At 45.8% G+C, this 26,357-nt stretch overlaps 1 protein-coding gene across 5 annotated transcripts in view; it reads left to right on the forward strand.

The window, feature by feature from the left end:
- Window positions 1-26,357, forward strand: part of KIF20B (kinesin family member 20B) — a 257,621-nt gene that overhangs the window by 28,072 nt on the left and 203,192 nt on the right. For all 5 annotated transcript variants that reach the window (XM_073585893.1, XM_073585891.1, XM_073585894.1 and 2 more), the window contains exons 6-7: window positions 138-322; window positions 1,402-1,474. In XM_073585893.1, coding sequence (XP_073441994.1) covers window positions 138-322; window positions 1,402-1,474 — 258 coding nt within the window. The remainder of the gene's footprint in view (window positions 1-137; window positions 323-1,401; window positions 1,475-26,357) is intronic.

The raw sequence follows: 26,357 nt of genomic DNA on the forward strand, positions 1-26,357 counted from the left end.
TTCCCATATTCCATCACTTACAGTGATGGGAGTACCCCTTTGACCATCACTTGTGAGTGCGGACATTCCGATTGATCTTCTGATTAGTGATGGTGTTTTTCATTCTGTAGACTTCAATTTGTCATCTTTAATTGCAGGCACGAAGGTCGATGCTGGGATTTTACCAAGATCAATGGAAATGCTGTTTAATGCAATTGAAGGGAAAGTTTATTCAAAGATGGATATTAAACCTTATCGATGTAGAGACTACGTAAGACTGACCAAAGAACAAGTGAGAGCAGAGAATACATTTAAAAATGGTGTCCTTCGTCACACTAAAGAGGTATGTGGTGTGTATGCTATGTCTGGTTCAGTGGCAAATCTGCTTTACCCCAAATATTCTCTTTTCTGTGTTGGGTGTGATGCTTCTGGTGTATTTCAGTTATTCTCATGTATATGACAGTTGATGAGTATTTGGTGGCGTGCGACAATATGAATTTTGAAAAGTTCTGACACAATTCTTGAAAGGACCAACTTTTGAAAACTATTAAATGAGATGCATCTTTGTCATAAATTTGTGAAGGTTCACCCTCTAACTGGAATCTCGCCATCTTTTTCTCCCCCTCCAGTCTGAGGGAAAAATTATGTAGGGGCACAGACCTTGATTCCAGCGATGTCCCTTACTGAGCAGCTTACAACAGTTTTGATAAAATCATTTTCTCTGCTTCACATCTTCCAGTATTCTGAATGCTGGGCTGAGGGTTATACAGAGCTCATGAATACAGAGGACTACATGGCAGCAGCGAATGATCTACTGATAAAACCAAACAGCGCAGTGAGTGACACATTTCTGGAATCAGGGTCTCTCACTCTACTTTATGCTGCTCTAAAATTAGATGTCAATACCCTGCTGATTTATACCCTTTTATTTCCAATTTGTAACTGAATAGATAGTGGTGATCTTTTATATGCAACTCGATTCCTGATTCTTCCCTCCCCTCCACGTCCCAATTACTTTTTGGGCAGAGATCTATTTATTTATTTATTTTGGGAGACTGATAAACTTGGACGTAGCCAAGCACAGCATCAAATCAGTCCCATAGACAATGAATTGAGTAGCAGTCACCTATTCAAATCAGTGATAAATGTCTTTGTGGAATCGCCCTGTCAATGAAGAAGAAAAAAAAAACAAAAAACAAAAAAAAAAACTTAAGTAAGCCCTCTCTTTTTTGGGATCATTTTTAATTATAATACAATATTAAAAACTATTGTCAAATATGAAAATGGGCGTTATATGTTCAGAGGGCATCAACCGGTCTGTCGTCTCAATTCATTGCTCTTAACACAGTTGTATGAAAAGGAGTCTCTGCTATAAGCAAATCTTCTCTCCTATTAAAAACTATACATATTTTAATTTTTTAGGTTGACCCTCAATGCACTATTCGAAGTAACAGTAGAACTTCTGCGGATACTACAGACTTTCTTAATGATGACGGTAATATATATATATATATATACAGCTTTACTGAATGTCTCTCATAATGGGGGGGATTTTAAGTGGATGTAACACCTTCTCGCCATCCACCGTATATGCAAAGAGCTTGTTCTGTGTACTGCAGGTATCTGCTGCATTTCACAGCCAGCACTTGAGTCTAACAGCAGTTATTCGGGCTTGCTCAGGTCTTCAGTTTAACAACTTAATGGTGATATCTGGGACTTGGGTGGGGGGGGGGGGGGGGCAAGCAAAATAATAACTAAAAAAAAATGACTGCACACTAATGGGAAGGTAGTTGCTACCTACCTGCATGTTGTGCCTGGTGCCGTCATAGACTTGCGCTGACTGCAGTTTCTGTTGCTGTTGACAGGGTGGGACTGCTGGTGTCATGCTGCTTCACAGTCAGCTCTCGCCTAATTGGGGTAAGCATGACTGTAGTACCACCCTGTTAACAGGAAGAGCAACTACTGCTTTGGTGACAGGGAGCAGCTGAATTTCTGGCAGGAGTGGTCAATGACCAGCGCCGGTACAACAGGAAGGTAGTTGATTCTGTTAGTCCCAGATATGCTCTTTTGGCTGCTGTTAGAGATTGACAGTAGTATTTAAGTGGTGCCTATCAGCACCCCCACACCCACTATACAATTTGTGAGGTGTGATGGATTGACATGGCCGTTATTGGCCTCCTGAAGGCTCCCTACACTGCCATCTTTGTAGTGTAAAAAAACAAAACAAAAAAAAAAAACGATTTTGGAAAGAGAAAAGTACAAAAACAAAAATTGCCTGAGTCTGGACAAGGATAGACATTCAAGATGGAAGCCGCCCTAGCCTAATATGCTTGAAGGCTACAGTTGGAGATATTCTCTCCCATATATTTACATCAGTCTTTAGTATTAATTGCTGCTCAATTAGTTGATGGATCTTGTTGTGCTCCAAATCTGTCAACTTCATGAAGCTATGCCCGGGGTGGTAGCCGTGGGCGAGTGTCGGGAGTTTGACAACACGGCACGTTCATACAGAAGATGAGCGTTCTGAGTGTGAGTGTATTCTGGCAGTGTTGCTATTGGTACCTTCACCTCCAGGCCGGTCCCTTTCTATTCCTCATCAGATCCATTAGACTGCAAGAGAAGGAAAGCAGGCACGTTCTTTAAGACAAGACACTCTTTACTTGGCAACACACTTAAGCACACAAGGCAGCATGCAGTATACTTCACAACTTCTTCTGTCTCCTACAGAGGTACATTCTGGCAACAGCACTTTACATGGTAAACAAGCAAATGAGAGAAACTTCCATCTTCCCACTGAAGGGATACACGGGTAAATATGCTGCGCTGTAAGGCTATGTACACACATTGCGGATTCTGCTGCGGATCACCGCAGATTTTGCTGCGTTGTACAGTACCTTTAAATTCAATGGAAATAAAAAAACGCACTGCACGTGCTGCGGATTTGCTGCAGTTTTAAATCCGCAGCATATCAATTCTCTGTGCTGATTCCGCAGTGGTTTGGCACCTGCTCCATTATAGGAATCCACAGGTGTCAAAACGCAGGGGAAAACCACAGGCTAATCTGCAGGAAATCCGCAGATAAACTGCAGGTCTTTTGCCCTGCGGATTTAGATTAATCCGCGCGGAAAATTCTGCAGCAGAATCCGCAACATGTGCACACAGCCTGAGGCTGTGTGCACACTTTGCGGATTCTGCTGCGGAATTTTCTGCGCGGATTTGTCTAAATCCGCAGGTCAAAAGACCTGCGGATTAGCCTGCGGTTTGACACCTGCAGATTCCTATAATGGAGCAGGTGCCAAACCGCTGTGGAAACCGCACAAAGAAGTGACATGCTGCGGATTTAAAACCGCAGCAAATCCGCACGGAAAATTCCGCACTGTGGCACTGCGTTTTTCATTTTGCATTGCCTTTAATGGTACTGTACACAACAGATCCGCACGTGTGCGCACACCCTGAGCCTTGCACTCTAAATCAGTCTCGAGGTACCTTACAAGGGCCGCTCCTAGAGCTTCTGTCCTCTCCTGTGTCCTCAGCTGGTCAGCACCCTTCCTTCACAGGGTCCCCCACATCTGGCCAACATTGGACTCTCTTCTTTTACTTGTCCCATTAATGGGTTTCACTCACTCGCTTGCTGAACTGCATCTTAGTCGCCTCTTGTTGCTTTGTGCCTCTCTGCTTCACACAAGCTCTGTTCCTCTTCACTCTCAATATTAGCAAATGCCTCCAATTAGAAATGTAGTATAGTTTTTCTGTTTTTGTCTCTTTCCTTATATGCAGGCACTACAGGACCTTAGGTATAAAGGGTTATCACTCATGATGACAGTTAGCTAGTTGCCAATGGTCGCAACCATGGATGCCTAAAGACCACTGCCTGCAAGTGAGGAAAGGGATCTTTTGGAGATATTTTCTGATATTTTAATTATTACAAATTGGGATAGGATCTTGGAGATGGGAATACCCCTTTTAAATCACATAACTGTCTCTGTCCCACTGCTGCAGGGCAGAGTTTAACCTTTCACTCTGTTATCCAACTCTGTAAAAGAACAAAAGGAAAAACTGGGACATCTTGTGACCATTGGTTAGTACTGCATCTCATAAGGAAATTACACTTGTTGCCAGGCGAAAACATATTTCACACATTTGCATTAACCCCTTTACCCCCAAGGGTGGTTTGCATGTTAATGATCCGGCCAATTTTTACAATTCTGACCACTGTCCCTTTATGAGGTAATAACTCTGGAACGCTTTCATGGATCCCGGTGATTCTGACATTGTTTTCTCATGACATATTGTACTTCGTGATGATGGTAAAATTTCTTTGATGTGACTTGCGTTTATTTGTGGAAAAAAAAACAACACAAATTTGGCAAAAATTTTGAAAATGTCGCAATTTTCCAACTTTGAATTTTCATGCTCTTAAATCAGAGATATGTCACACAAATACTTAATAAGTAACATTTTCCCTTCACCCATGACAGCACACCTGAGAGAGGTATCCACCCAGCCAGGACAGGAACCTACTGAAATATAAGGGCGGTACTTTTCTCCTCGCTTCAGTTGTGTTCCTGTCGTTGATGGGAGTTCCGTGCTGGAAGACGGCGGTACCTGTCATGAATGGAGGAAAAGTTCCCTGGCCCGTCCCGGTGTCGGAAGAGCAGGTCGCGTACCTGTGGCGCCGGCTTTTTGGTGCTGGAAGCGCCGTTCACTGGTCCCCCAGGGGCTTGATGTACGAGCGGGCGCGGACGTCAGTGGGCTTAGTTCTGGCTTGGTCTGCTGCGCCGCCATTGCGTTTCCCGGGCTGACTCCCAGCTGATCCTGGCATGGTAGAGTGGCTGGGGTGACTTCCGTGTGCCCTTGACGTCACTGGCAAAATGGGCCGCAAGGCATGATAGTAGGCACGTCCCGGTGACGTCAGGAAGGCGCCGGAAGCAAGGTGGCGGCGCCCTGTGCGACACCAGCCGGTGTTGGAATAGTGTGTCTGGCCGGCGTTTGCAGGGGGAGGGGCAGCATCGGAACCGGAAAGAGGCGGATGGAGCTGGCTACCATTTTTAAGCGCAGGCAGCGGAGCAGGTGGCTGGTGAGGAAAATGGACTCGCAGCAGTGACAGTCATCGCCACCACCACCAGTGCAGCCTACTGCTCACCGACAGCATGGACACAAGGGAGGCAGCCGTTCAAGTCCCAGAAGCAACAGCCAACCCAGCCAGAGGTCCCAGGATTCCTCAGTGTCCAGAGAGGATACGTTATGTGTCCCACCACAGCCTCAGAGTCTGGTATCCTTGGTTATCAACGGGTGGTGAGTGATCTCTGTGAATGTCACTCATGTTATTAATAGGTCCATATTGTTTAAATCTTTAGGAGAGGCCTAGGAAAGCTTTGGGGAAGAATAACAAAGGTCTGTGCAAAACCCCTCCTAGCGATGGATTGGCAGAAGGACCTCTGTTCCAACTGCATCCAAAGAACCATTACTGAGGAGACCCCCAATTTTTCAGCAAGCCTTTGGTCTGTTAGGTCTGAAGTGGAGGGCTCCCATAAAACACTGGTGAAGAAAGGGAAGAAAAAGATTAAAGAACTTCCTTCTAATTCCGACTCCTCTTCACCTCATCTCAGGGCCTAATTTATGCTGAATCACCATCTTCCTCCTCCTCGGATAGTGATATAGGGGGTAGACCATGTGTTCCCATAGAAAGCACGGATGGTCTACATAAGGCTATTGGAGCAACTATGGGCCTGAAAGAGGAGAAAATGGCCAAATCTCTTGAAGATGTCATGTTTGGGGGATTACAAGAGAAGAAGAAACGAACATTTCCGGTCAATGCTAAGGTTCAGGCCCTCATTAATAGGGAGTGGAGGAGACCGGAGATATCAGGAGCCCTGCCCTCTTCCTCTAAGAGGAGGTATTCTTTTGAAGAGAAGGGTGCAGAGCTGTGGGACAAGGTTCCTAAAATTGATGCAGCTGTATCCAGTTCATCTAAAAGATCAGCGCTGCCCTTAAGGCCCTTTTACATTTAGCGATGCACCAGCGATCCGACCCGGTCAGGATCGCTGGTGCATCGCTAAATGATCGCTAGTGAGCTTTCATACAGAAAGATCTCACAGCGATGCAGCTGCGACGCAGCGGACGATACTTACCATTCACACACAGCGATCCTGCGTCCTCCCGCCCGCCTCCACACGTCGCTGGACGTCACAGCAGGAAGTCCCAGCAGGAAGCGCCCGACGAGAAATGGAGCCGGACATTCTCGCGCGAGCAGCGATGGACAGCGGGGGAGCCGGTCGCTGGTAAGTATCACACATAGCGATATCACTAGCAATATCGCTATAACGTCACAAAACCGGTGACGTTATAGCGATATTGCTAGCGATATCGCTTAGTGTAAAACCCCTTTTAGACTCAGGGGTACTTAGAGACCCATTAGATAAGAAGGTGGATACTTATCTGAGACACACATGGGAGGCAGCAGCAGGAGGACTGAAGCCAGCAATTGCTGGAACTTGTGCTGCACGTCCTCTAATGATCTGGCTACAGCAGCTAGAGGAGCAACTCGACTCCAAGGTAGCGAGAGAGAAAATCCTGTCGGATATGTATCTGTTACATGGAGCCGCAGCATTTTTTGGCAGACACATCTGCTGACTCTGAGTCTGTTGGCCAGATCGGCTGGGTTTTCGAATGAGGCAAGGCGTGCTTTAATGGCTCAAAGGCTGTCCAGGGGATTTACAGTCAAAAATCAAGCTATGATCTCTACCGTGGGAAGGCTCATTCACACGTCCGTATTTGGTCAGTATTTTGCATCAGTGTTTGTATGCTAAAGCCAGGAATGGAACTTACCGAGAAAAAATATACTGTACTTGAAAGACTGACTCCTTTTCTTTGTTTTGGAGACACTCCTGGTTTTGGCATACAAATACTGATGAAATACTGATCAAAAATACTGATGTGTGAACTTTTATTTGGTAAACTGGATGACTTTCTAGAGCAGGGGTCTCAAACTCAATTTACCCGGGGGCCGCTGGAGGTAGAATCTGGGTCGCATCAGGTTTTCCACAAGAAAAGCTCTTACAAAAACATTCCAATGTTATCAAATGTCTTTATTTTTTCATCTTATTTTGTGTTAAAATATAACAATAAATTTAACAAAATTATAAGAAAATAAATCAGTCAGTAATAAATAAAATGAAAATGATAATACAGCAGATATAGAAGACCGAAGAAACCACATATAGTTGCTGACTAGAGAAACGTAATCAGATTCAGATGTCTGTATTAACAGTTCTTTAACATTTAACTTTCTGAACATGAATGGAACATTGAACATAAGCTGTTTTGAACATGGCTTCTTCTGCCTACTTCTTGCTGCAAGAGATCTGGCAGCATTTACTCTCGCATAGCCGAGCCACATTTGGCTTAAAGGGAAGGTGCCATCCCAAAAATTTTTTTTCAGCAATTGAAAAAATGTAAAGAATTAATGCTTACATTTTCTTAAATATTATCATTTGTTTATAATTTTGCAAAATATGAAAAATAATTTTAAAGTTTGGCATTTCCACTTGTTAACACTAGGGGGAGCAGCTACTGAAATTTGGCACAAAAACCTAGTGTACAACTAGCTCACATTACTGCCCTGCAGTAATTATGGGCGGAATCTGCTGACATGGGTGTGATGTCACTCCTCTCCTCCCCTTCTGGGTGTTTGCTAAGGGAAAAGAGAGGATGACATCTAGGAACACAGTGATCAGCCACTTTGATGGGGCCTGCAAAGTTACTGACTGTCTTTTCATGTAAAGTCTGGATCAGAACAGGTCATCAATCAACAGAAATGTTTCCTGGATTTCTGTGGAGCAGACAAGAAGACGGTCCATCCATGTGTATAAAACACAGCGCTCTATGTACAATCCCTGGCACCGAACAGGGTGCCCCCCTATAGGCCTGCACACTGCTCTCCTGAAATACTCTGTGCTGCTGTCACCCTGCTCCTTCCACCATACATCAGGCCCCTGTTGCCTCGCTTTCACACATCGCCAGGACAGGATCTGAGGAGAGGAATGGGGTCTTCGGTCACCGAGGATGGCAGGCAGCAAGGATTCTGGGAGCAGGGTGACAGCAGCACAGAGTATTTCAGGAGAGCAGTGTGCTGGTCTATGGGGGGCACAGAGGGAGATATATGGGGGAGGAGCATGGTGACAGCACCACAGAAATCCAGGAAACATTTCTGCTGATTGATGGCCTGTTCTGATCCAGACTTTGCATGCAAAGACCCCATTCCCCTCCTCAGATTCTGTCCTGGCGATGTGTGAAAGCGAGGCGACAGGTGCAGTCCGGGGTGATGCTGGGAAGCAGGCTGGGGGAAATGTAGCCATACGATAAAAATGAGACCCCTCTCTTCAGCTGCCTCCCCAGCCCTCCCCTGACTGCACCTAACTATTACCCCTGACCCGTGTGCAGGTGCTCAGCCAGAACCACCCTAGAATGGGTCCCCTTTTAGCAGATAATACTGCCATAGTGTTCTCACATAATACCACCATATACTTCACACATAACACCGCCATATAGTTCACACACAATACGACCATGTAAATCACACACAAAACCAGCAGGATGACAGCAGCACAGAGTATTTCAGGAGAGCAGTATCACACAGGATAGGATTAGATACACAGCTCAGCAGTCAGTATCACACAGGATAGGATTAGATACACAGATCAGCAGACAGTATCACGCAGGAGAGGATTAGATACACGGATCAGCAGACTATCACACTCACACAGGATAGGATTAGATACACGGATCAGCAGACAGTATCACACAGGAGAGGATTAGATACACGGCTCAGCAATCAGTATCACACAGGTTAGGATTAGATGTCCAGCAGATTGCCAAGTGTTTTGCAAGAGCAGGGGCAGCAGCTGGCCGTGTGTTTTGGAAAGAGCAGCTCGGTCTCCAGGAGCTCGTCCTGTATCCCTCTCCTGCAGCTGGTATGTGCAGAGCGAACATCCAAGCCCTGTTATGGTGGAACAGTACAGCATCAGTGATAACAGGGCTTGCAATAGAGTGTAAATGAAGCTAAAAAGAAAGCACTGGGCTCTAATAAGATGGCGCCTGGCCACAACTACAGCTGTGAATTGAGCTGCCCACAGACGCGTGTCCAGTTCACTCCTGATGCTGCTGCAATGAAAGAGATGGGGTCGGGAGCCGACTGTTATGCCTTATGCCCAGGGACTGCCGTAAATGAGCATGGAAAGTGTCGTTCAGCAGCCAGAAAGGTAAGATGGCAGCCCCCAGTGGCTGCATTAATACAGTAAAAAAAACAAAACATACACACCACTGAGTCAAGCTTAGGGGACAATATCTTTTTATACTATTTTCTTTTTTACATTAAATTATGAATAAACACGGCACCTTCCCTTTAAGGGAGGAAGCAGTTGAGACCCTCAGTAGGGCTTGAAGATGCTCATCAGTAAGTCTGGGCCTGAACTTGGACTTATTGAAGTTAGAAAAGAGCTTTTCGCACAAGTATGTGCTCCCATAAAGACACATGGTCTGCTTGAACATTCGGGAAAGCTCAGGGAAGCTGGGGGGCAATTCTCTCAAAAAAATTGCCCGAGCTTGTCTGCTTTTCCACTCACCTCCCTGAACTTGGCTTTGAGTTCAGAGTTGCATTGCAGGTCAATGAGCTCCATTTGAAGCACAGGAGGGGCATCTTGCACATCAAAGGAGAAGGGGTCCACAAAAATTTGAAATGTGGCTGTGTGCGTCTTGAAGTCTGCAAATCTGTGATCAAATTCCTCCTGTAGCTTCAAAATGACATCCATATACTCCTCACTACTGAATAGTGTGCCTGCTTCCATGAGTGCCTTGCATGATGGGAAATGGCAAAGGTTTGTCTGAGAAAGCTGGGCTTTCCATAACATAAGTTTTGTAGAGAATGCTCTCACGTTGTCATAGGCAGCACTGACAAGTTGCCCCTGACCTTGTAACTTCTTGTTCAGTACATTAAGCTCTTGTGTGATATCAACAAAAAAATCTAAGTCCAGAAGCCATTTTGGATCACTTGGCACAGGAACAGCAGCCCCATCTTTCTCCATGAAGGCTTTCACTTCTGCTCTCAACTCAAAAAATCTCTTCAATATGTATCCCCTGCTGAGCCAACATACCTCGGTGAAGTAGAGCACATCCCCATATTCTGACTCCATTTCCTCTAAAAAAAAAAAAAAAAAAAAAGCACGAAACCTTCTGTGGTTTAAGCCCCTGGATCTGATTTGGTTGATGCATTTCACAACGAAAGACATCACATTGTCAAACTTCAGGCATTTGCTGCAAAGGGCCTGCTGATGGATAATGCAGTGCAGAGCAATGACCTCATCCACACCTTCCTCTTCCAATTTTTTTTTTTTTTTTAACAAGTGCCACCAGTCCATTTTTCCTCCGTGTCATTGATGGCGCTCCATCAGTTGTTATTCCAACAAACCTCCTCCAAGGTATACCAGCATTCTCAATGGCATCACACAGCTGGTGAAATATCTCCTGAGCGGTGGTCTGGCCATGCATTGGAATCACTGTGAACAACTCCTCTATGACTTCAAAATTGTCATCAACACCACGGACATAGATTGCGAGCTGGGCAGTGTCGGTGATGTCTGTGATGTCCTGTGGCACGGGAAAGAGAAGAGAAGGAGAAGGACGTAGAACTGCAACCTAAGCTTCCATAGAGAGAAAGACAAGTACGGAACGAAGGAGAACAGAGAGGAGGAGTGGGTTGAATAGGAAGCCTGCCTATAGGTTCTCGGCGCAAGGCCGGGGCCTGGTCCCCGAGGTTGTATGGACACTTATGGTTCTGCAGCAGACACCGGTGGAGTAGTTGGCTGTAAATGCACTACTCCCATCGAAGACTTGGGACACAACAGCAAACTGATAGAGAGCTGGGATCCAGGAGCATCCCTGAGCAGGCTACAGCTTTGTCATACAAGTAGAGTTGTTAGGAACATCTGACAGGAGGAACTTCAGAGAACCACTGTACTGGAGCTCTTGACACTAAAAGGCGCAGTAGAGGAGTCGTTCAGGAAAGGTACACGTTGGCGGAGTGTTGGAGAGGAGAGCCCTGACTTGCCCGGGAGGTTGATTGAGTCTCTACCCCGGAGGACATGGTACGGAGGCAGGCACCAGTGTGTACCACGAACTGTGAGAAAAGCTTTGAAACTGCAAGCTCTGGTGTCCTCCATTCTTCCGTCGCTAGCACCTTCAGCACCGCTACATCTGGGTACCAGCATCCACACCATCCTGCACTTCTCCAGATCCATTGCACCTAAACTGCCCTGGGACTACAGCTTCACCTGTGGGGAGCTACACCATCTTTGCTGCATCACACCATCAGTCCCAGTGGATCTGCAAGCAGCGTTGGCTTAACATCTTACTTGCCAAACACCATGGGTGGCATCACGAACTATCCATATAAAGTACATCACAAACATCACCCGCCATTGATATTGGGCGCCCAGGGCCATGCACTGCTGTGACATTCTCCCCCTGACACCGGCCCGGTACCGAGTACCCCACAGCCCTGGGACGGGGCGTCCCATATACACTGAAACATTTTGCTTTCTCACACGGTTGATCATAAATGTCACTTGACAGGTCAGAAATGCGCACTGCTACGGTGTTGGCAGAAAGGCTGATGTTGCTAACCTGACCTTTCTTTCCTGGGCAGACAATACTTGCAGCCTGTAATATGCACTTTTTTACAAAGTCACCTTCTTTGAATGGCTTTCCTGCTTTAGCAATCATCTCACTAACCACGTAGCTAGCTTCGACTGCTGCATCATTCTCTTTGGTTGCTTTCTTAAAGAAATCTTGTTGCCTCAGTAGATATCTTTTAAGATTAGCAACTCGGTTGGCTTTCATCTCCCTGGTATTTTGCATACTCCTCAGCATGTCTAGTTATGTAATGACGTTTCAAATTGTATTTTGTGCACTGCAACTTTCTCTGTGCAAATAAGACACGTCGGGATGCCCCTGTGCTCAACAAAGAAATATTGCACTTCCCACTTTTCCTGAAATTGTCTGTGCTCATCACCAACCTTTTCTCTTCACTGCAGGCTTTGAAAAAGACATATTTGGGGCTGTGTAATAGATAATTCCACTTGGTGTCACTGTTTCAGTGTTAGCCGATGCGTCTCTTCCGCTTTTTTTTTTTTCTGTCCCGCTGAGCAGCAATTTCCGCGGCCGCCTCCGCTTCTGAGCCCGGGGTAATGGCGCAAGTTCACAATAAGGCCGGCAGATATACCGCCTACGAGAGCAATATACTGCACCTCCCCACCACTCATTCTGAACCCGGCGCACCTGAGTCTGTGGCACGGTCCGGTCCCTGCTCGGCTGCTCCTGCTGCATGTGCTGTGAGTGTGACTCACATGCCTTGCCTGCTGACAGGCTGCTGTGACTGTCTAGCCATCATCATACTCACCTCCTCCTGCAGCAGCTCCGATGGTCCAGCGCCGACATCTTCCTGTATGAGCGCGCGGTCACAGGTCACGTCGTACCGCTCATTAAGCTCATGAATATGGGCGCCACGCCTATGAGAGTGGGGTGGCGTCCATATTCATGACCTTAATGAGCGGTACTACGTGTGACTGGGATTTCACATGCGAGACTCGGCCGTGTTTCTCACATGTGTGATCCCGGCCGAGGTGAGGGCTGCAAACTATTGTCCCGAGGGCCCATGGGGTGAGGGCCGCAAACTATTGTCCCGAGGGCCGCAGTTGGCCTCTGGGCTGCGAGTTTGAGACCCCTGTTCTAGAGAAAGGTAGTGACAGGAAGAAGGGCTTTGCCAGGTTCTCAGGAACAAAGAAGGCCTCCTTTTCGGAGAAGTAAATTCAGTAGAGGACGTCTTCCAGGAGAGAAAAAAGAAAATGGGAGGACAGGGGTAAAAGGGAGTCTGGATTCATGTTCGGCGTCCCTTCCTTCGCCTCCAAGAAGTCCTTGCAATGACGCCAGAACTCCTGTAGGGGGCAGCTTTATCGTCAGCCAAAGCAAACATTTGTAATAACACCCCCCCCCCCCCCCCTGTGAAAACAGCTTGCCCTAGAGACAGAGATCCTGTGCCTGGTGGACAAACAAGTCTTGCGCGAGGTTACGGGCGAACAGAAAGGAAGGTTTTATTCACCCCTCTTTTTGAAGAAAAAAAAAGCCAGATGGCTTGTTCAGGACTATTGTGAATTTCAAAGGTCTCAATCGCTGGGTGAAAAATCACACCTTCAAGATGGAGTCAGTGACTACAGCCATAAAACTTCTCCATCAAAATTGTTTTATGGTGGTAGTCGACTTAAAGGATGCCTACTACCACATCCTGATTCATCAGAGTTATCAAATACCTGAGGGTGGCCCTATACATCCAAAGGGAACTCGGATAATTTCAGTTCCGAGCTCTTCCCTTTGGCCTGTTAATAGCCCCGAAAATGTTCACCAAAGTGATAGCAGAGATGACTGCCTTCTTCCGTATCCAGTACAGTTATAGTTCCCTTTCTAGACGATTTTCTGATAGTAGGAGGATCAGAGGAACACTGTGCTGCACAGGTGAAAGATGTCAGGGACCCTACAAGAGCTTGGCTGGATGGTGGATACTCAAAAAATCAAAGCTGCAACCCCTATGGGTGCAGGCCTTCGGTTTTATCCTGGATTCCAAGCTATAGGCTTGTTTTCTGCCCAAGGATAAAGTAGAGATGGTGGTAAACCTAACCTTGTCGGCCATAGAGCGGCCACAAATGACCCTATGAAATGCAATATCCCTGTTGGGAACGTCCTGTATCCCAGCAGTCAAATTGGCCCAATTCCATTCCAGACAGCTGTAGTGGGAATTACTATCGGCACAGAGATCGCTAAAAGGGCGTTTGGAAGGGAAGGTAAATCTTTCCTCAGAGGTCAGAGACTCCCTCAGATGGTGGCCAGACAGGGCAAATTTGACATCAGGGGTTCCTTGGGAAAGACCGGTAAGTGACGTGATCATTCTTAACAGACGTGAATTTCTGAGGGTGGGGGCACACCTGAGGTCAGGCAATTCAGGGGTCTTGAGCGCCTCAGGAGCTGGAGTCGTCATCAAATCTAAAAGAACTATGGACCGTAGGAAAGGCTCTAGAAAACTTTTTTTCCTCTCCTCCAGGGTCGCGACGTTTACCTTATGTCAGACAACCGGACCATAGTGGCATACATCAATCACCAGGGGGGAACAAGGTTCTACTCCCTAATGGAAGCAGCCAGCAACCTTTTTCAGATGGCTAAACATCTCTTATCCCTTACGGCACTACACATAAAGGGGGCAGAGAACATCAAGGCAGTCTTCCTAAGCTGCAACAGACTAAAGCAGGAGGAATGGGCCTTAAACCCCAGGACTCCCTCTGTTGGTGAAGGGAGGTAATGAAGCTGATCTAAATGGCAGAGACCGGCCACCTGAGGAAGAGGACTGCGATTGGACATCAGGCGTTTCTGATTGGATTTAAGGCAGCCGACTCCATAGTTTCTTGCTGGTGATTTTTCCTGACTGGCTCCTGGTTTCCGGTTTGGTTCCTGCCTTCCTAAAGCTAAGTTTTCTCTGCTATTCATTTGAGTTTTTGTCTGGTTTAGGCCGGTTTCACACTAGCGCATTTTCAGCGCGCGCACGGCCGGGGGTAGCTCCGCCCCCGATCCGGCTCTCTGCCCGGCGTGCCCGCCCCTTCCTTGTAGCGCCGCCTCCTAGCGGACAGCGGCGCCTGCGATCGGCGCACCCTATCTTTAGCATAGGGTGCGCCGATCGTGCGCAGGCCGTGCGCTAGTTGCGCTTTGACCTGCGCTGCGCACTTTTGACGGTGCGCCGTGCGCGCCAAAAGTTTGATTTTTGGCGCGCACGGCGCACCGTCAAAAGTGCGCAGCGCAAGTCAAAGCGCAACTAGCGCACGGCCTGCGCACGATCGGCGCACCCTATGCTAAAGATAGGGTGCGCCGATCGCAGGCGCCGCTGTCCGCTAGGAGGCGGTGCTACAAGGAAGGGGCGGGCACGCCGGGCAGAGAGCCGGATCGGGGGCGGAGCTACCCCCGGCCGTGCGCGCGCTGAAAATGCGCTAGTGTGAAACCGGCCTTACTTAGTTTTTGTGTTCAGCCAGCCCTGGCTGGGACTGGGCTGAATCCCCATTTTGTCTCTGATCAGTTGATCTCTTTTGCTCTGTCTTCAGAATATACCTGAGTGCTGATATAGTGATTTGAAGTCTAGCGACTTCAGGGCCTTTTTCTATCAGACGTGTTGGACATTCTTTTTGGCAGGGTTTTTTGCCTGATTGAAGACAGCAGCTTTTCTTTCCTGTCCTTTCTAGTTAGCGAGGGACCCATCGTTTGCTCAGCCTATCTTTCTACCTGGGTCTGTGTTTTCATCTTGTTTCACCGACAACACATGTTAGGGGCTGTCTATTGCTTTGGGGTCTGCTCTGGGTTAGTTTAGATTTTCCCTTTCTTTCTTTAGGCTTATTTAGTTCTCCGGCCGTGACGAGGCGTCTAGGACTCCACAGTAGGCACGCTCCACGGCTACTGGTAGTTGTTGTGGATAGGATCAGGGGTCTGCAATCCGCTAGTTACCAACCTCTCCGGTTTTCTGGGCTTAGCTTGCTTTTTGTTTTTTCATCCTCGGTGACTCATTCATAACAGCATTCCCTCCAGTAGCCTTGATTCCAACAGTGGTGAGGAAAGTCAGAAGGGATCAAGCATGAGAGTGATTGATTGCCCCATTCTGGCCGAAAAGGCCTTGGTTTTTCCTATTACGGCTAATATCTCTATCAGATCCATGGATCCTGCCGGAGATTCCAGGCCTTCAGTCAGGGGCCAATATTCCACACCCATGTGAAGGGGTTCCATCTAGCGGCGTGGAATTTGAAAAGACACTCCTGAGTAGTAGGGGGTTTCCACCTTGCTAATGAGTAGGAAACCCATAACTACAAGGATCTACGGCAGAACATGGAGTAAATTCCTAGGGTTTTTGGGGAAGCAGTTAGGCCAAAAACCTCAGATCGGTCCCATCTTAGAGTTTCTGTAGTCGGGGTTTGAACTGGTGTTAGCCACTAGTACCCTTAAAGTTCAGGTGTTTGCCTTGGGTGCATTGTACAACTGTAACCTTGCTGCTAATATGTGGGTGGCAAAATTTACAAAGTCCTGTCATAGATCCAGACCAAAACCAATCCCGAAGGTTTCCCCGTGGGATCTAAATTTAGTTTTGGAGACTCTCGCAAACTATTTGAACCCATACATGAATTGTCAGTAAAATATCTTGCACTAAAAGCAATCATATTAGTGCCCTAACATCAGTTTGTAGGGTGAGTGACTTGCAGGCCCTTTCTATAAATCCTCCTTATACACAAATATGAGGATAGGATTGTGTTAAAAACAGATCCAGCATATCTTCCCAAGGTGGCATCAAAGTTTCATCGGAGTCGGGAGATTGTCCTCATCTCCTTCTGTGATAACCCTAAGGCTAAGTTCACATGTAGCGGAATTCCCACAGAAGTTACCGTGAGAATTCCGGAATTCCATTCCGCGGGAAAATCGCATTTTAAATTCCCACGATTTTCCCACGGAAAAACTAGCGTTTTGCAAGCGTAATTAGCAGAATGCTAGCGTTTTCCTAGCAATCTGTAGCATCGCTTGGAGAACTGATTGACAGGTTGGTCACACTTGTTAAACAGTGTTTGACAAGTGTGACCAACTTTTTACTATTGAGGCTGCCTATGCAGCATCAGTAGTAAAAAGATCAAATGTTAAAAATAATAATAAAAAAAAAGTGTTGTTCACCTTCCGAAGTCCCGCGCAGCGTCCCCAGGCCTCCGCGATGCTCCAACAGGTCCCGTTCCCAGTGATGCATTGCGGCAATGGCTTTTGATGATGTCGCGGTCTCGCGAGACCGCTACAGCATCACGAGACGCGACGTCAGCAAAGGTCATCGCAATGCATTACTGGGAACGGGAGCTGCCACGTGTATCGCTGAAGCCTGGGGATGCTGCGCGGAAGGTGAATCTAAGCCGATTTTTTTTTTTTTTTTTTTTTTTTTTTTTTTTTCTTCTTCCCCTTCTATTTTCTACAGGGATATGGTACCCAGAGCCCGGGGGACAGTCTCCTCTCCTCCGGACCGTGGGTACCATCCGCAAATGTTCTGCTTACTTTTCGCATGGTGGGCACAGCCACATGCGGAAAGTAAGCAGAACAATGCATTCCTATGTGGGCGGAATCGCAGCGATTTCGCAAATTAATGAATATGCTGCTGATTTTTAAGCGATGCGATTCCACCGCGGGAAAATTCGCAGCATTAGCACAGCATTGCGGAATCCCATAGGAATGCATGGGATGCTGTTTTCTTTTGTTTTCGCGGCAAAATCGTGCCGTAAAAACCGCCGCGAAAAAACCTGAACGTGTGAATGCAGCCTATAAATTCAGGGGAGAGGAAGTTTCACACTCTGGTTGTTAGAAAGGCACTGCTAGAGTATTTCTGTGAATAGCCAGTGGAGGAGGTCCCAGTCCCTATTCATAGCCTTTCAAGGTAGCAGGAATGGTTATGGGGTGTCAGAGTACCATTGCCAGGTAGAAGAAAAAGCAGAGGTATCGACTGACCAGATCTGTAAGGCCGCTACCTGGTCCTCACCATCCGCCTTCTTTAGGCACTATAGGTTGGACCTCTGGTCACTGAGCTACGCTCCAAGCTGGGCTGAGCTGCGGTTATTTCGGTGAGATCCCTGCTAGCACCGTGAACGCTCACTGTGCTAGCGGGGATCTGATCACAGCTCAGCCAGGCAGAGAAAGGAGCTCAGTGACCGGAGATATCCTTTATGACGTCACCTCCATTGACTGATGCTGCATTCCCCAGCATCTCATTCATCAGTGGTTTTCAGCCAGGGAGGTTGCATCTTGGCACCTTCCAGGTTGAAAACCGTATGTCCCCTAGATATGGATTATGGCGTGGGACCTAACAATGGACAGGTATGGTATATTGTTGCTATTGAGCTTTGCCTTGGATTAGGCGTAGTTGTAAGTATGTTTTAATTGAGATTAATAAAGTAGTCTGTCATTTTTTTTATTTATTTTTTTTTCAAATAAAGGACTTTTTTCTGGGTGTCTGTTTATTTACAATACAACTATAGGATTAGTAATGAATGTGTGTCTTCTAGACCTCACCATTACGAAGCCGTGGGATTGATGTCACCTGAAAGATGACATCACGCCCACAAATATTACCCCACTTGCCACAGCTACAGGGCAAGTGGGAAGAGCTGGGCAAAGCGTCAGAATTGGTGCATCTAATAGAAGCACCTTTTCTGGGCAGCTGCGGGCTGCTATTTTTAGACTGGAGGGGTCCGTATTCATGGACCCTTACTAGCCTGAGAATACCAGACCCCAGCTGTGAACTTTAGCAAGGCTGGTTATCAAAAATAGGGGGGGACCCCATGCCATTTTTTTAATTGGTGTTTATTTACAGCGCAGGAGCAGCAGATGAATACTCCCATCCGCCGCTCCTGCTGTCACTGTTATTAATTATTTATTGCGCACCAATGGAAATTAAATATACGTAAAAGCATAAATGATAAAATATAGTGAATTTAATCGAAACACCAGTGCTTCATAGAAGGTGGAAACCACACAGGAAACCAGAAGAACACAAAAACATCCACAAGGAAGGACAAAGGTGTGTGTGTGGATATATAATATATATTATTATGCGCCATTAATTCCATGGTGCTGTACATGAGTGGGGCAGCACGGTGGCTCAGTGGTTAGCGCTGTTGAATCCCACCAAGGACAACATCTGCAAGGAGTTTGTATGTTCTCCCCGTGTTTGCGTGGGTTTCCTCCGGGCACTCCGGTTTCCTCCCACACTCCAAAGACATACTGATAGGGAATTTAGATTGTGAGCCCCATCGGGGACAGTGATGAAATGTGTGCAAACTGTAAAGCGCTGCGGAATATGTTAGCGCTATATAAATATAAAAAATAAAGATTATTATTATGAGAAGGGGGGTTACATACAAAGTTATAGATATCGTTAACAGTAAACAAGTTTCCACAACAAATTTACAATGACAGACTGGTACACAGGGGAGAGGACCCTGTCCTTGCGGACTTACATTCTACGGGATAACGGGGAAAAGACAGAAGGTCGGGGGTGCAGCAGCTCTGGTGGTGATGAGGCGGCAGCTCAAGCGGTGGTGAGGCGGCAGAATAGTTATTGCAGTCTGTAAGCTTTCCTGAAAAGATGGGTTTTCAGGTTCTGTTTGAAGAAATGAGGGTAGTGGATAATCGGACGTGTTGAGGCATGGCATTCCAGAGGATAGGGGATATTCGGGAGAAATCTTGGAGACCGTTGTGTGAGGAACGAATAAGTGTGGAGGAGAGTAGGAGGTCTTAAGAGGATCGAAGAGTACGTGAGGGAAGATATTGGGAGATTAGTTCAGAGATATAGGGAGGGGTAAGGTTGTGGATGGCTTTGTTGGTAGTTTGCCTGGATTCTTTGGGGAATTGGGGGCCAATGGAGGGATTTGCAGAGGGGAGGAGAGAGGTGGATTAGTCGGGCAGCAGAATTGAGGACAGATTGGAGTGCTGCAAGAGAGTTAGCAGGGAGGCCACAGAGGAGGGTGTTGCAGTAGTCTAGGCGGGAGATGATGAGGGCATGTACAAGAGATTTAGTAGATTGAGGACTGAGGAAGGGATGGATTCTGGAAATATTTTTGAGTTGGAGGTGGCAAGAGATTGGATGTGCGGTTTGAAGGACAGGGCAGAGTCAAGAGTTACTCCAAGGCAGCGGATTTCAGGTGCGGGAGAGAGCATGATGCCATTTACCATAATAGATAGATCAGGTAGGGAAGATACGTGAGATGGAGGAAAGATAATGAGTTCAATTTTGTCTACATTGAGTTTTAGGAAGCGAGAGGTGAAAAAGGAGGATATGGCTGATAGACACTCTGGGATTCTGGACAGCAGAGAGGTGACATCTGGGCCAGAGAGGTAGAGCTGTGTCATATGCATACAGGTGGTACTGGAAGCCATGGGACTTTGAGTTGTCCTAGGCCAAGAGAGTAGATGGAAATAAGTAGGGGCCCCAGGACAGAGCCTTGGGGGACTCCAACAGAGAGGGGGTGGGATGAGGAGGTATTGTGGGAGTGGGAAATGCTGAATGTGCGGTCAGAAAGGTATGAGGAAATCCAGGGCAGGGCAAGGTCTTTTATGCCAAGGGAAGAAAGAACCTGTAGCAGTAGGCAGTGGTCAACTGTGTCAAAGGCAGAGGACAGGTCAAGAAGGAGGAGGATGGAGAACTGTCTGTTAGCTTTGGCTGTAAGTAAGCCATTAGTAATTTTGGTCAGGGCAGTTTCAGTGGAGTGGTAGGGGCGGAAGCCAGATTGCAGGATGTCAAGGAGGGAGTTAGATGAGAGGTGGGAGGAAAGTTGAGCATGGACATGCTGTTCAAGGAGTTTGGAAGCAAACGGGAGCAGTGATATGGGGCGATAGCTGGGCAGAGCAGTTGGGTCAAGGTTTGATTTTTTCTTTTGAGGATGGGTGGTTATGGTGGCATGTTTGAAGGCAGAGGGGAAGGTACCAGAAGTTAGGGATAGGTTGAAGAGATGGGTTAGGGCTGGAATGATCATGTTAGTGAGGTTGGGGAGCAGGTGGGAAGGGATGGGGTCAAGTGCACAGGTGGTGAGGCGTGATTTGGAAAGGAGACGAGTAAGCTCTCCTTCAGTGATGTTGGAGAGGGAGGTTATTAGGGAAGGGCAGAGGTCTGGTATGTGGAGCGGTTGGGGTGGTGGAACTGTAAAGGTTTGCCTTGTTTGGTCAATCTTGTTTTTGAAGTAGGTGGCAAAGTCCTCAGCAGAGATGAGGGGAGTTGGAGGTGGCAGTGGTGGGCGGAGGAGAGAGTTGAATGTGCTGAACAGTTGTTTTGGGTTGTGGGATTATGAAGATACAAAGTTTGTGAAATAGGTCTGTTCAGCAGAGGTGAGGGCTGATTTAAAGGCAAGTGTAGCTTGTTTGAAAGCAGTGAAGTCATCTGGCAGGCGTCTTTTCTTCCTACGCTGCTCTGCGACCCTGGATGCTTGTCGAAGTTTTTTCGCGAGGTTGTTGTGCCAGGGTTGCCTATTGGTTTGTCGCACTTTGCCATGCATGAGAGGTGCGACTGAGTCTGAGTCTATGGCTGATGTGAGGGTGGTGTTGTAAAAATCGGTGGCACTTTTTGTTTTAACAGAGACTCTAGAATATCCGATGCGATAGAATCGGGCCACCATCTAGTGTATTATATTCCTGTTACACCCGGAGCTGCTGTCACTGTTCTGCTGTTACCTAATGTATTGTACTCTAGTTACAGCCAGAGCTGCAGTCACTGTTCTGCTGTTGCCTAATGTATTGTACTCCAGTTACAACCAGAGCTGCTGTCACTGTTCTGCTGTTATCTAATGTATTGTACTCCAGTTACTCCCAGAGCTGCAGTTACTGTTCTGCTTTTACCTAATGTATTGTAGTCCAGTTACTCCCAGAGCTGCAGTCACCGTTCTGCTCTTACCTAATGTATTATACTCCTGTTACAGCCAGAGCTGCAGTCACTGTTCATATCTTACCAAATGTATTGTACTCCAGTTACACCCAGAGCTGCAGTCACTGTTCTGCTGTTACCTAATGTACTCCTCTTACACCCAGAGCTGCAGTCACTGTTCTGCTGTTACCTAATGTAGTGTACTCCAGTTACACCCAGAGCTGCAGTCACTGTTCTGCTGTTACCTAATGTATTGTACTCTAGTTACACCCAGAGCTGCTGTCACTGTTCTGCTGTTATCTAATGTATTGTACTCCAGTTACACCCAGATCTGCAGCCACTTTTACCTAATGTATTATACTCCTATTACAGCCAGAGCTGCAGTCACTGTTCAGATCTTACCTAATGTATTGTACTCCAGTTACACCCAGAGCTGCAGTCACTTTTCTGCTGTTACCTAATGTATTGTACTCCAGAATATGTACAGGACTGTACCTGTGTAATGAGCGACGCAGCAGTGATGCCTTTAACGGCTGTAATGTGCCTGTACAGTAAGCAATGCAGCCGTGTTGCCGCGACGACTGAGCAACTGTCGCTGATTGGTCGCGGCAGTTAGGCCGCGATCAATCAGCAAGGCGGGATTTCCAAGACAGACAGACAGAATTAGACAAAATATGTATTAGCTGAAGAGCTCGGCGTTGCCTGGGCATAGTAACCAACTGTGGTTAGTTATAACAAATTATAATGATTATATTGCACATAAAAACCGTGCATCTAACCCTATGCTGAGCTGCGTATCTAATCCTATCCTGTGTGATACTGACTGCGGAGCTGTGTATCTAATCCTATCCTGTGTGATACTGGGCTCCCCCTGCAGTCTGTGTCAGAGGGTGGTCTGTGTTGGCACGGTAAAAAATTGTGTTATTTCCAGCTTTACAGAAGGACGATAACACCATAGAAATGATAAGAATAATAGGCCTCAGTTACCACAACTGTCTACAAAGAAAACTGTTGCTGATAGCGACCAATCACAGCTCATTTTTCATCTTTTAAACAGCTCTGGGACAGCGTGGCGAGTTTTGAGTGGCGACTTTTGTGTTTGACTTTTATGTGGCGAGGTTGGTGTATGTGTGGTGAAATGTGTGCTGAGGGTGGTATATGTGTTGAAGCACGTGGTAGTGTGTGGCGCATTTTGTGTGCGTGTTCATATCCCAGTGTATGGTGAGTATCCCATGTCAGGGCCCCACCTTAGCAACTGTACGGTATATACTGTTTGGCGCCATTGCTCTCATTCTTTAAGTCCCCCTTGTTCACATCTGGCAGCTGTCAATTTGCCTCCAACACTTTTCCTTTCACTTTTTCCCCATTATGTAGATAGGGGCAAAATTGTTTGGTGAATTGGAACGCGCGGGGTTAAAATTTCGCCTCACAACATGGCCTATGACGCTCTCGGGGTCCAGACGTGTGACTGTGTGCAAAATTTTGTGTCTGTAGCTACGACGGTGCAGATGCCAAGGACATACATACATACATACATACATACATACATACATACATACATACATACATCTTTATATTTAAAGAGATATGTGTGTATATATATACTTTATTCAAAAAATAAATATTAAAATGGCAATGGGAAAATACCCAACACACAATCTGTATACCGTATAATATAATCACGCAGGAATAAAGGTGAAAAATATTATTTTACTTAACAAATGGATAAAGCCATTGAATAATGATCCCTATCAATACATATCCAAAAGGATCCCCACAATTATAGGATATCACATAAAACTATACATGAACACAAACATATAAAGAATCTTTCTTTTCCAAAAAGTGTGCAATATATATAAAACAATCATATATAATTAAGATTTAACCATAAAAACGTCATATGAAGTGCACATGATAAAACCATTTAAAAGAAAAAGTGCCTCCGTGCATGAAGATAAGGAATATATATATATATATATATATATATATATATATATATATATATATATATATATATATATATATATATATATATCTCAAAGGGTGATAAAGAATAATCACTATTAATACATGGCCACCCAACTAATAAATAAATAAGGAGCAACAAGGTGAAAAAGTGCGCAAAGTGCATGATATACCACATTAAAGAATCCAAAAGCGAGTGATTAATGAGGGAATCATTTGATAAAAAGGCCACCATAAGAGTAAAAAATGGACTCTACCTTTTAAGAGCCACCGGTATGATATACAGAATGCGCCCCGACGCGCGTTTCGGATTGAAAGCTCCAACGATCATCGCCAGGTATCAGCTGATTCTGACACCCAGCACTCGCTGCCAGGAGCGGTGTACGCATCACTGCTAGGAGCGGTGTATGCACCGCACCCAGCACTTTAATCCCGTAAAATGCTGCAATTTATGTAATTTAAAAGGCAAGCAGAGGGAGGGCGCTCCTGAGACATTGCTCTGGCTTGATCATTGCCATGGTGACCTGATGTTCTCATGACTGGTCACCAGGCACTAGCAACTTGTTAAATCATGCACATTGCATGATCTAACAAGTTTGTGTGAGAGCAGGCTCACAGTTCTAATGCATTGCAATTCTAGCTCATTACAGTGCATTCCATCAGACTGCAGAAAGTGAAAATCCCATAGAGGGACGAAGTAAAAGCAAAAATAAAAGAAAAAACATATATTCTACGCACATAATTTTATGAAAAAAAAACTTAGTACACATTTGGTATTGGTTTGTCCAGAATGGCCTGAAATATATCACTGTGCCACCTATTAACACCTTCAGTGAACATTGTAAACAAAAAAAAAAAATAGCGTGGCAAAAAGTTTTTTAGATAAAAGCGACAAAACCTAAAGAAAAATATAAAATATGTACCGTTTTTCTTTTCTTTTTTTTTTTTTTTTCTTTTTCACAGATCAACTTTGTAAAATTCAGTGAAGCACTTGTGAGTTGAAGTTTCTGGTTTCCAAAATGGTGTCTTTTGTGGGGGTTTCCACTGTTTAGTCACATCAGGGGCTCTCCAAAAATGATATGGCATCCGCTGATTATTCCAGAAAATTTTACACTTGAAAAGGCAAATTGCGCTCCTTCCCTTTCAAGCCCTGCCGTGTGCCCAAATAGTAGTTTTTCCCCACATATGGGGTATCGTCATGCTAGGGAGAAATTGCACAACAAATTGTATGGTGCAATTTCTCCTGTAATCCTTTGCGAAAATTAAAGGAAAAAAAAAAAGTGGGTCTAAAATAACATTTTTGTGGGAAAAAAAAAAATGTTCCTTTAGGCTATGTGCACATGGTGCAGAATCTGTGCAGTTCTGCAGCAGATTTGGCCCTGCAGAACTGCAGCAGAACTGCAAGTGATGCACAGTAACATTTAAGGCTATGTAAAACAAAAACCGCTGTGCACATGCTGGAGATTTTTCCGCGCAGATTTGGTGCAGATTTAAAACTGCAGCATGTCACTTTTGTGCAGTTCTGCAGCAGTTTTTCATCTGCTCCATTATAGAAATCTGCAGGTGAAATCCGCACAAAAACTGCACTAAATCTGCAGGTAAAACGCAGGTCATTTTACCTGCAGATTTAGCAAAATCTGTGCGGAAAATTCCACAGCTGCGGGTTCACCTGCGGGTTTTTCGGCGCGGAACCGCAGGTAAAGTGACCTGCAGTTTTCCTGCGTTTCCCCCCCCCCCCCATGCGGTTTCACACCTCTGCTATGTTGAAGATGTGAAACCGCAGCGGGATCCGCAGAAACAATTGACATACTGCGGTTTATAAACCGCAGCAAAACCGCAGCTTGAGCACAGCGGTTTTTAAAACCCATAGGGTAACATGGTACTGTACCATGTCTGCGGAACCGCAGCAGAATCCACAGCGTGTGCACATAGCCTTATATTTTCCACAGCCCATTAAATCCTGTGAAGCACCTGAAGTGTTTTCGGTGTGCAGTTTTTAGAATGGTGTCACTTTTTTTTTTTTTTTTTTTTTTTTCTGTCATATAGGCCCCCTAAAGTCACTTCAAATGTGATATGGTCCTAAACAAATTGTGTAACTTTTGTTGGAAAAAATGAGAAATCGCTGGTCCACTTCTAACCCTTTATAACTTGCTAACAAAATTGTTTAAAAAAAATTGTGCTAATGTGAAGTAGAGATGTGGGAAATGTTATTAACTACTTTGTGTGATTTAATTGCATACAATTAAGTTTCAAAATTTCGAAAAGAATTTTGACTACCATCATGAAGTACAAAATGTCACGAGAAAATAATTTTAGAATCCGTGGGATCGGTTGACTCGTTCCAGAGTTGCCACATAGTCACACTGGTCAGGATTGTGAAATTTGGCCTGGTTATGAAGGTGAAAACAGGATTGGGGAGTGAAGGGGTTAAACTCAGTGTCTTCACGATAGGGGCTATGACAGCTCAACCCCTTACATTTATACATGGAAAGTGCATGTGGCCTCCTTTTTATTTCTTTCTTTTTTAGGACCTACTTGTATGGGGAAACGAGGAAGAAGCAGATGTATGCCTGCTTTTCGCGTGTTCAGAAAATACTCCCGATTGCCAGCTCACTGAAATGTGATGCCCTAGTCTTTGCAGAGCATATAATAGAACTAGCATTCTGTCCTGCTTATCGGGAAAGGAGCAGAGGCTTGTTGTAATATAGTGTAGACTAGTCCCCAAGGTAAAATTACGGTAAAAGGGATTCTATTATCAGCTGCCAGAGGGGGTAGGAGACAGATTTTGAAGGTTCTGGACAAAATCAAAGGATTACCAGCAGCACCAATGGTTTAAAACTGCTAACACTTCAAAATTAACCCCTTAGTGACGGGGCCAATTTTTGAAATTCTGACCAAT

This window comes from Dendrobates tinctorius, unplaced genomic scaffold (genome assembly GCF_039654945.1).
Source record: "Dendrobates tinctorius isolate UK_male_01 unplaced genomic scaffold, ASM3965494v1 ptg000089l, whole genome shotgun sequence".
NCBI lineage: Eukaryota > Metazoa > Chordata > Amphibia > Anura > Dendrobatidae > Dendrobates > Dendrobates tinctorius.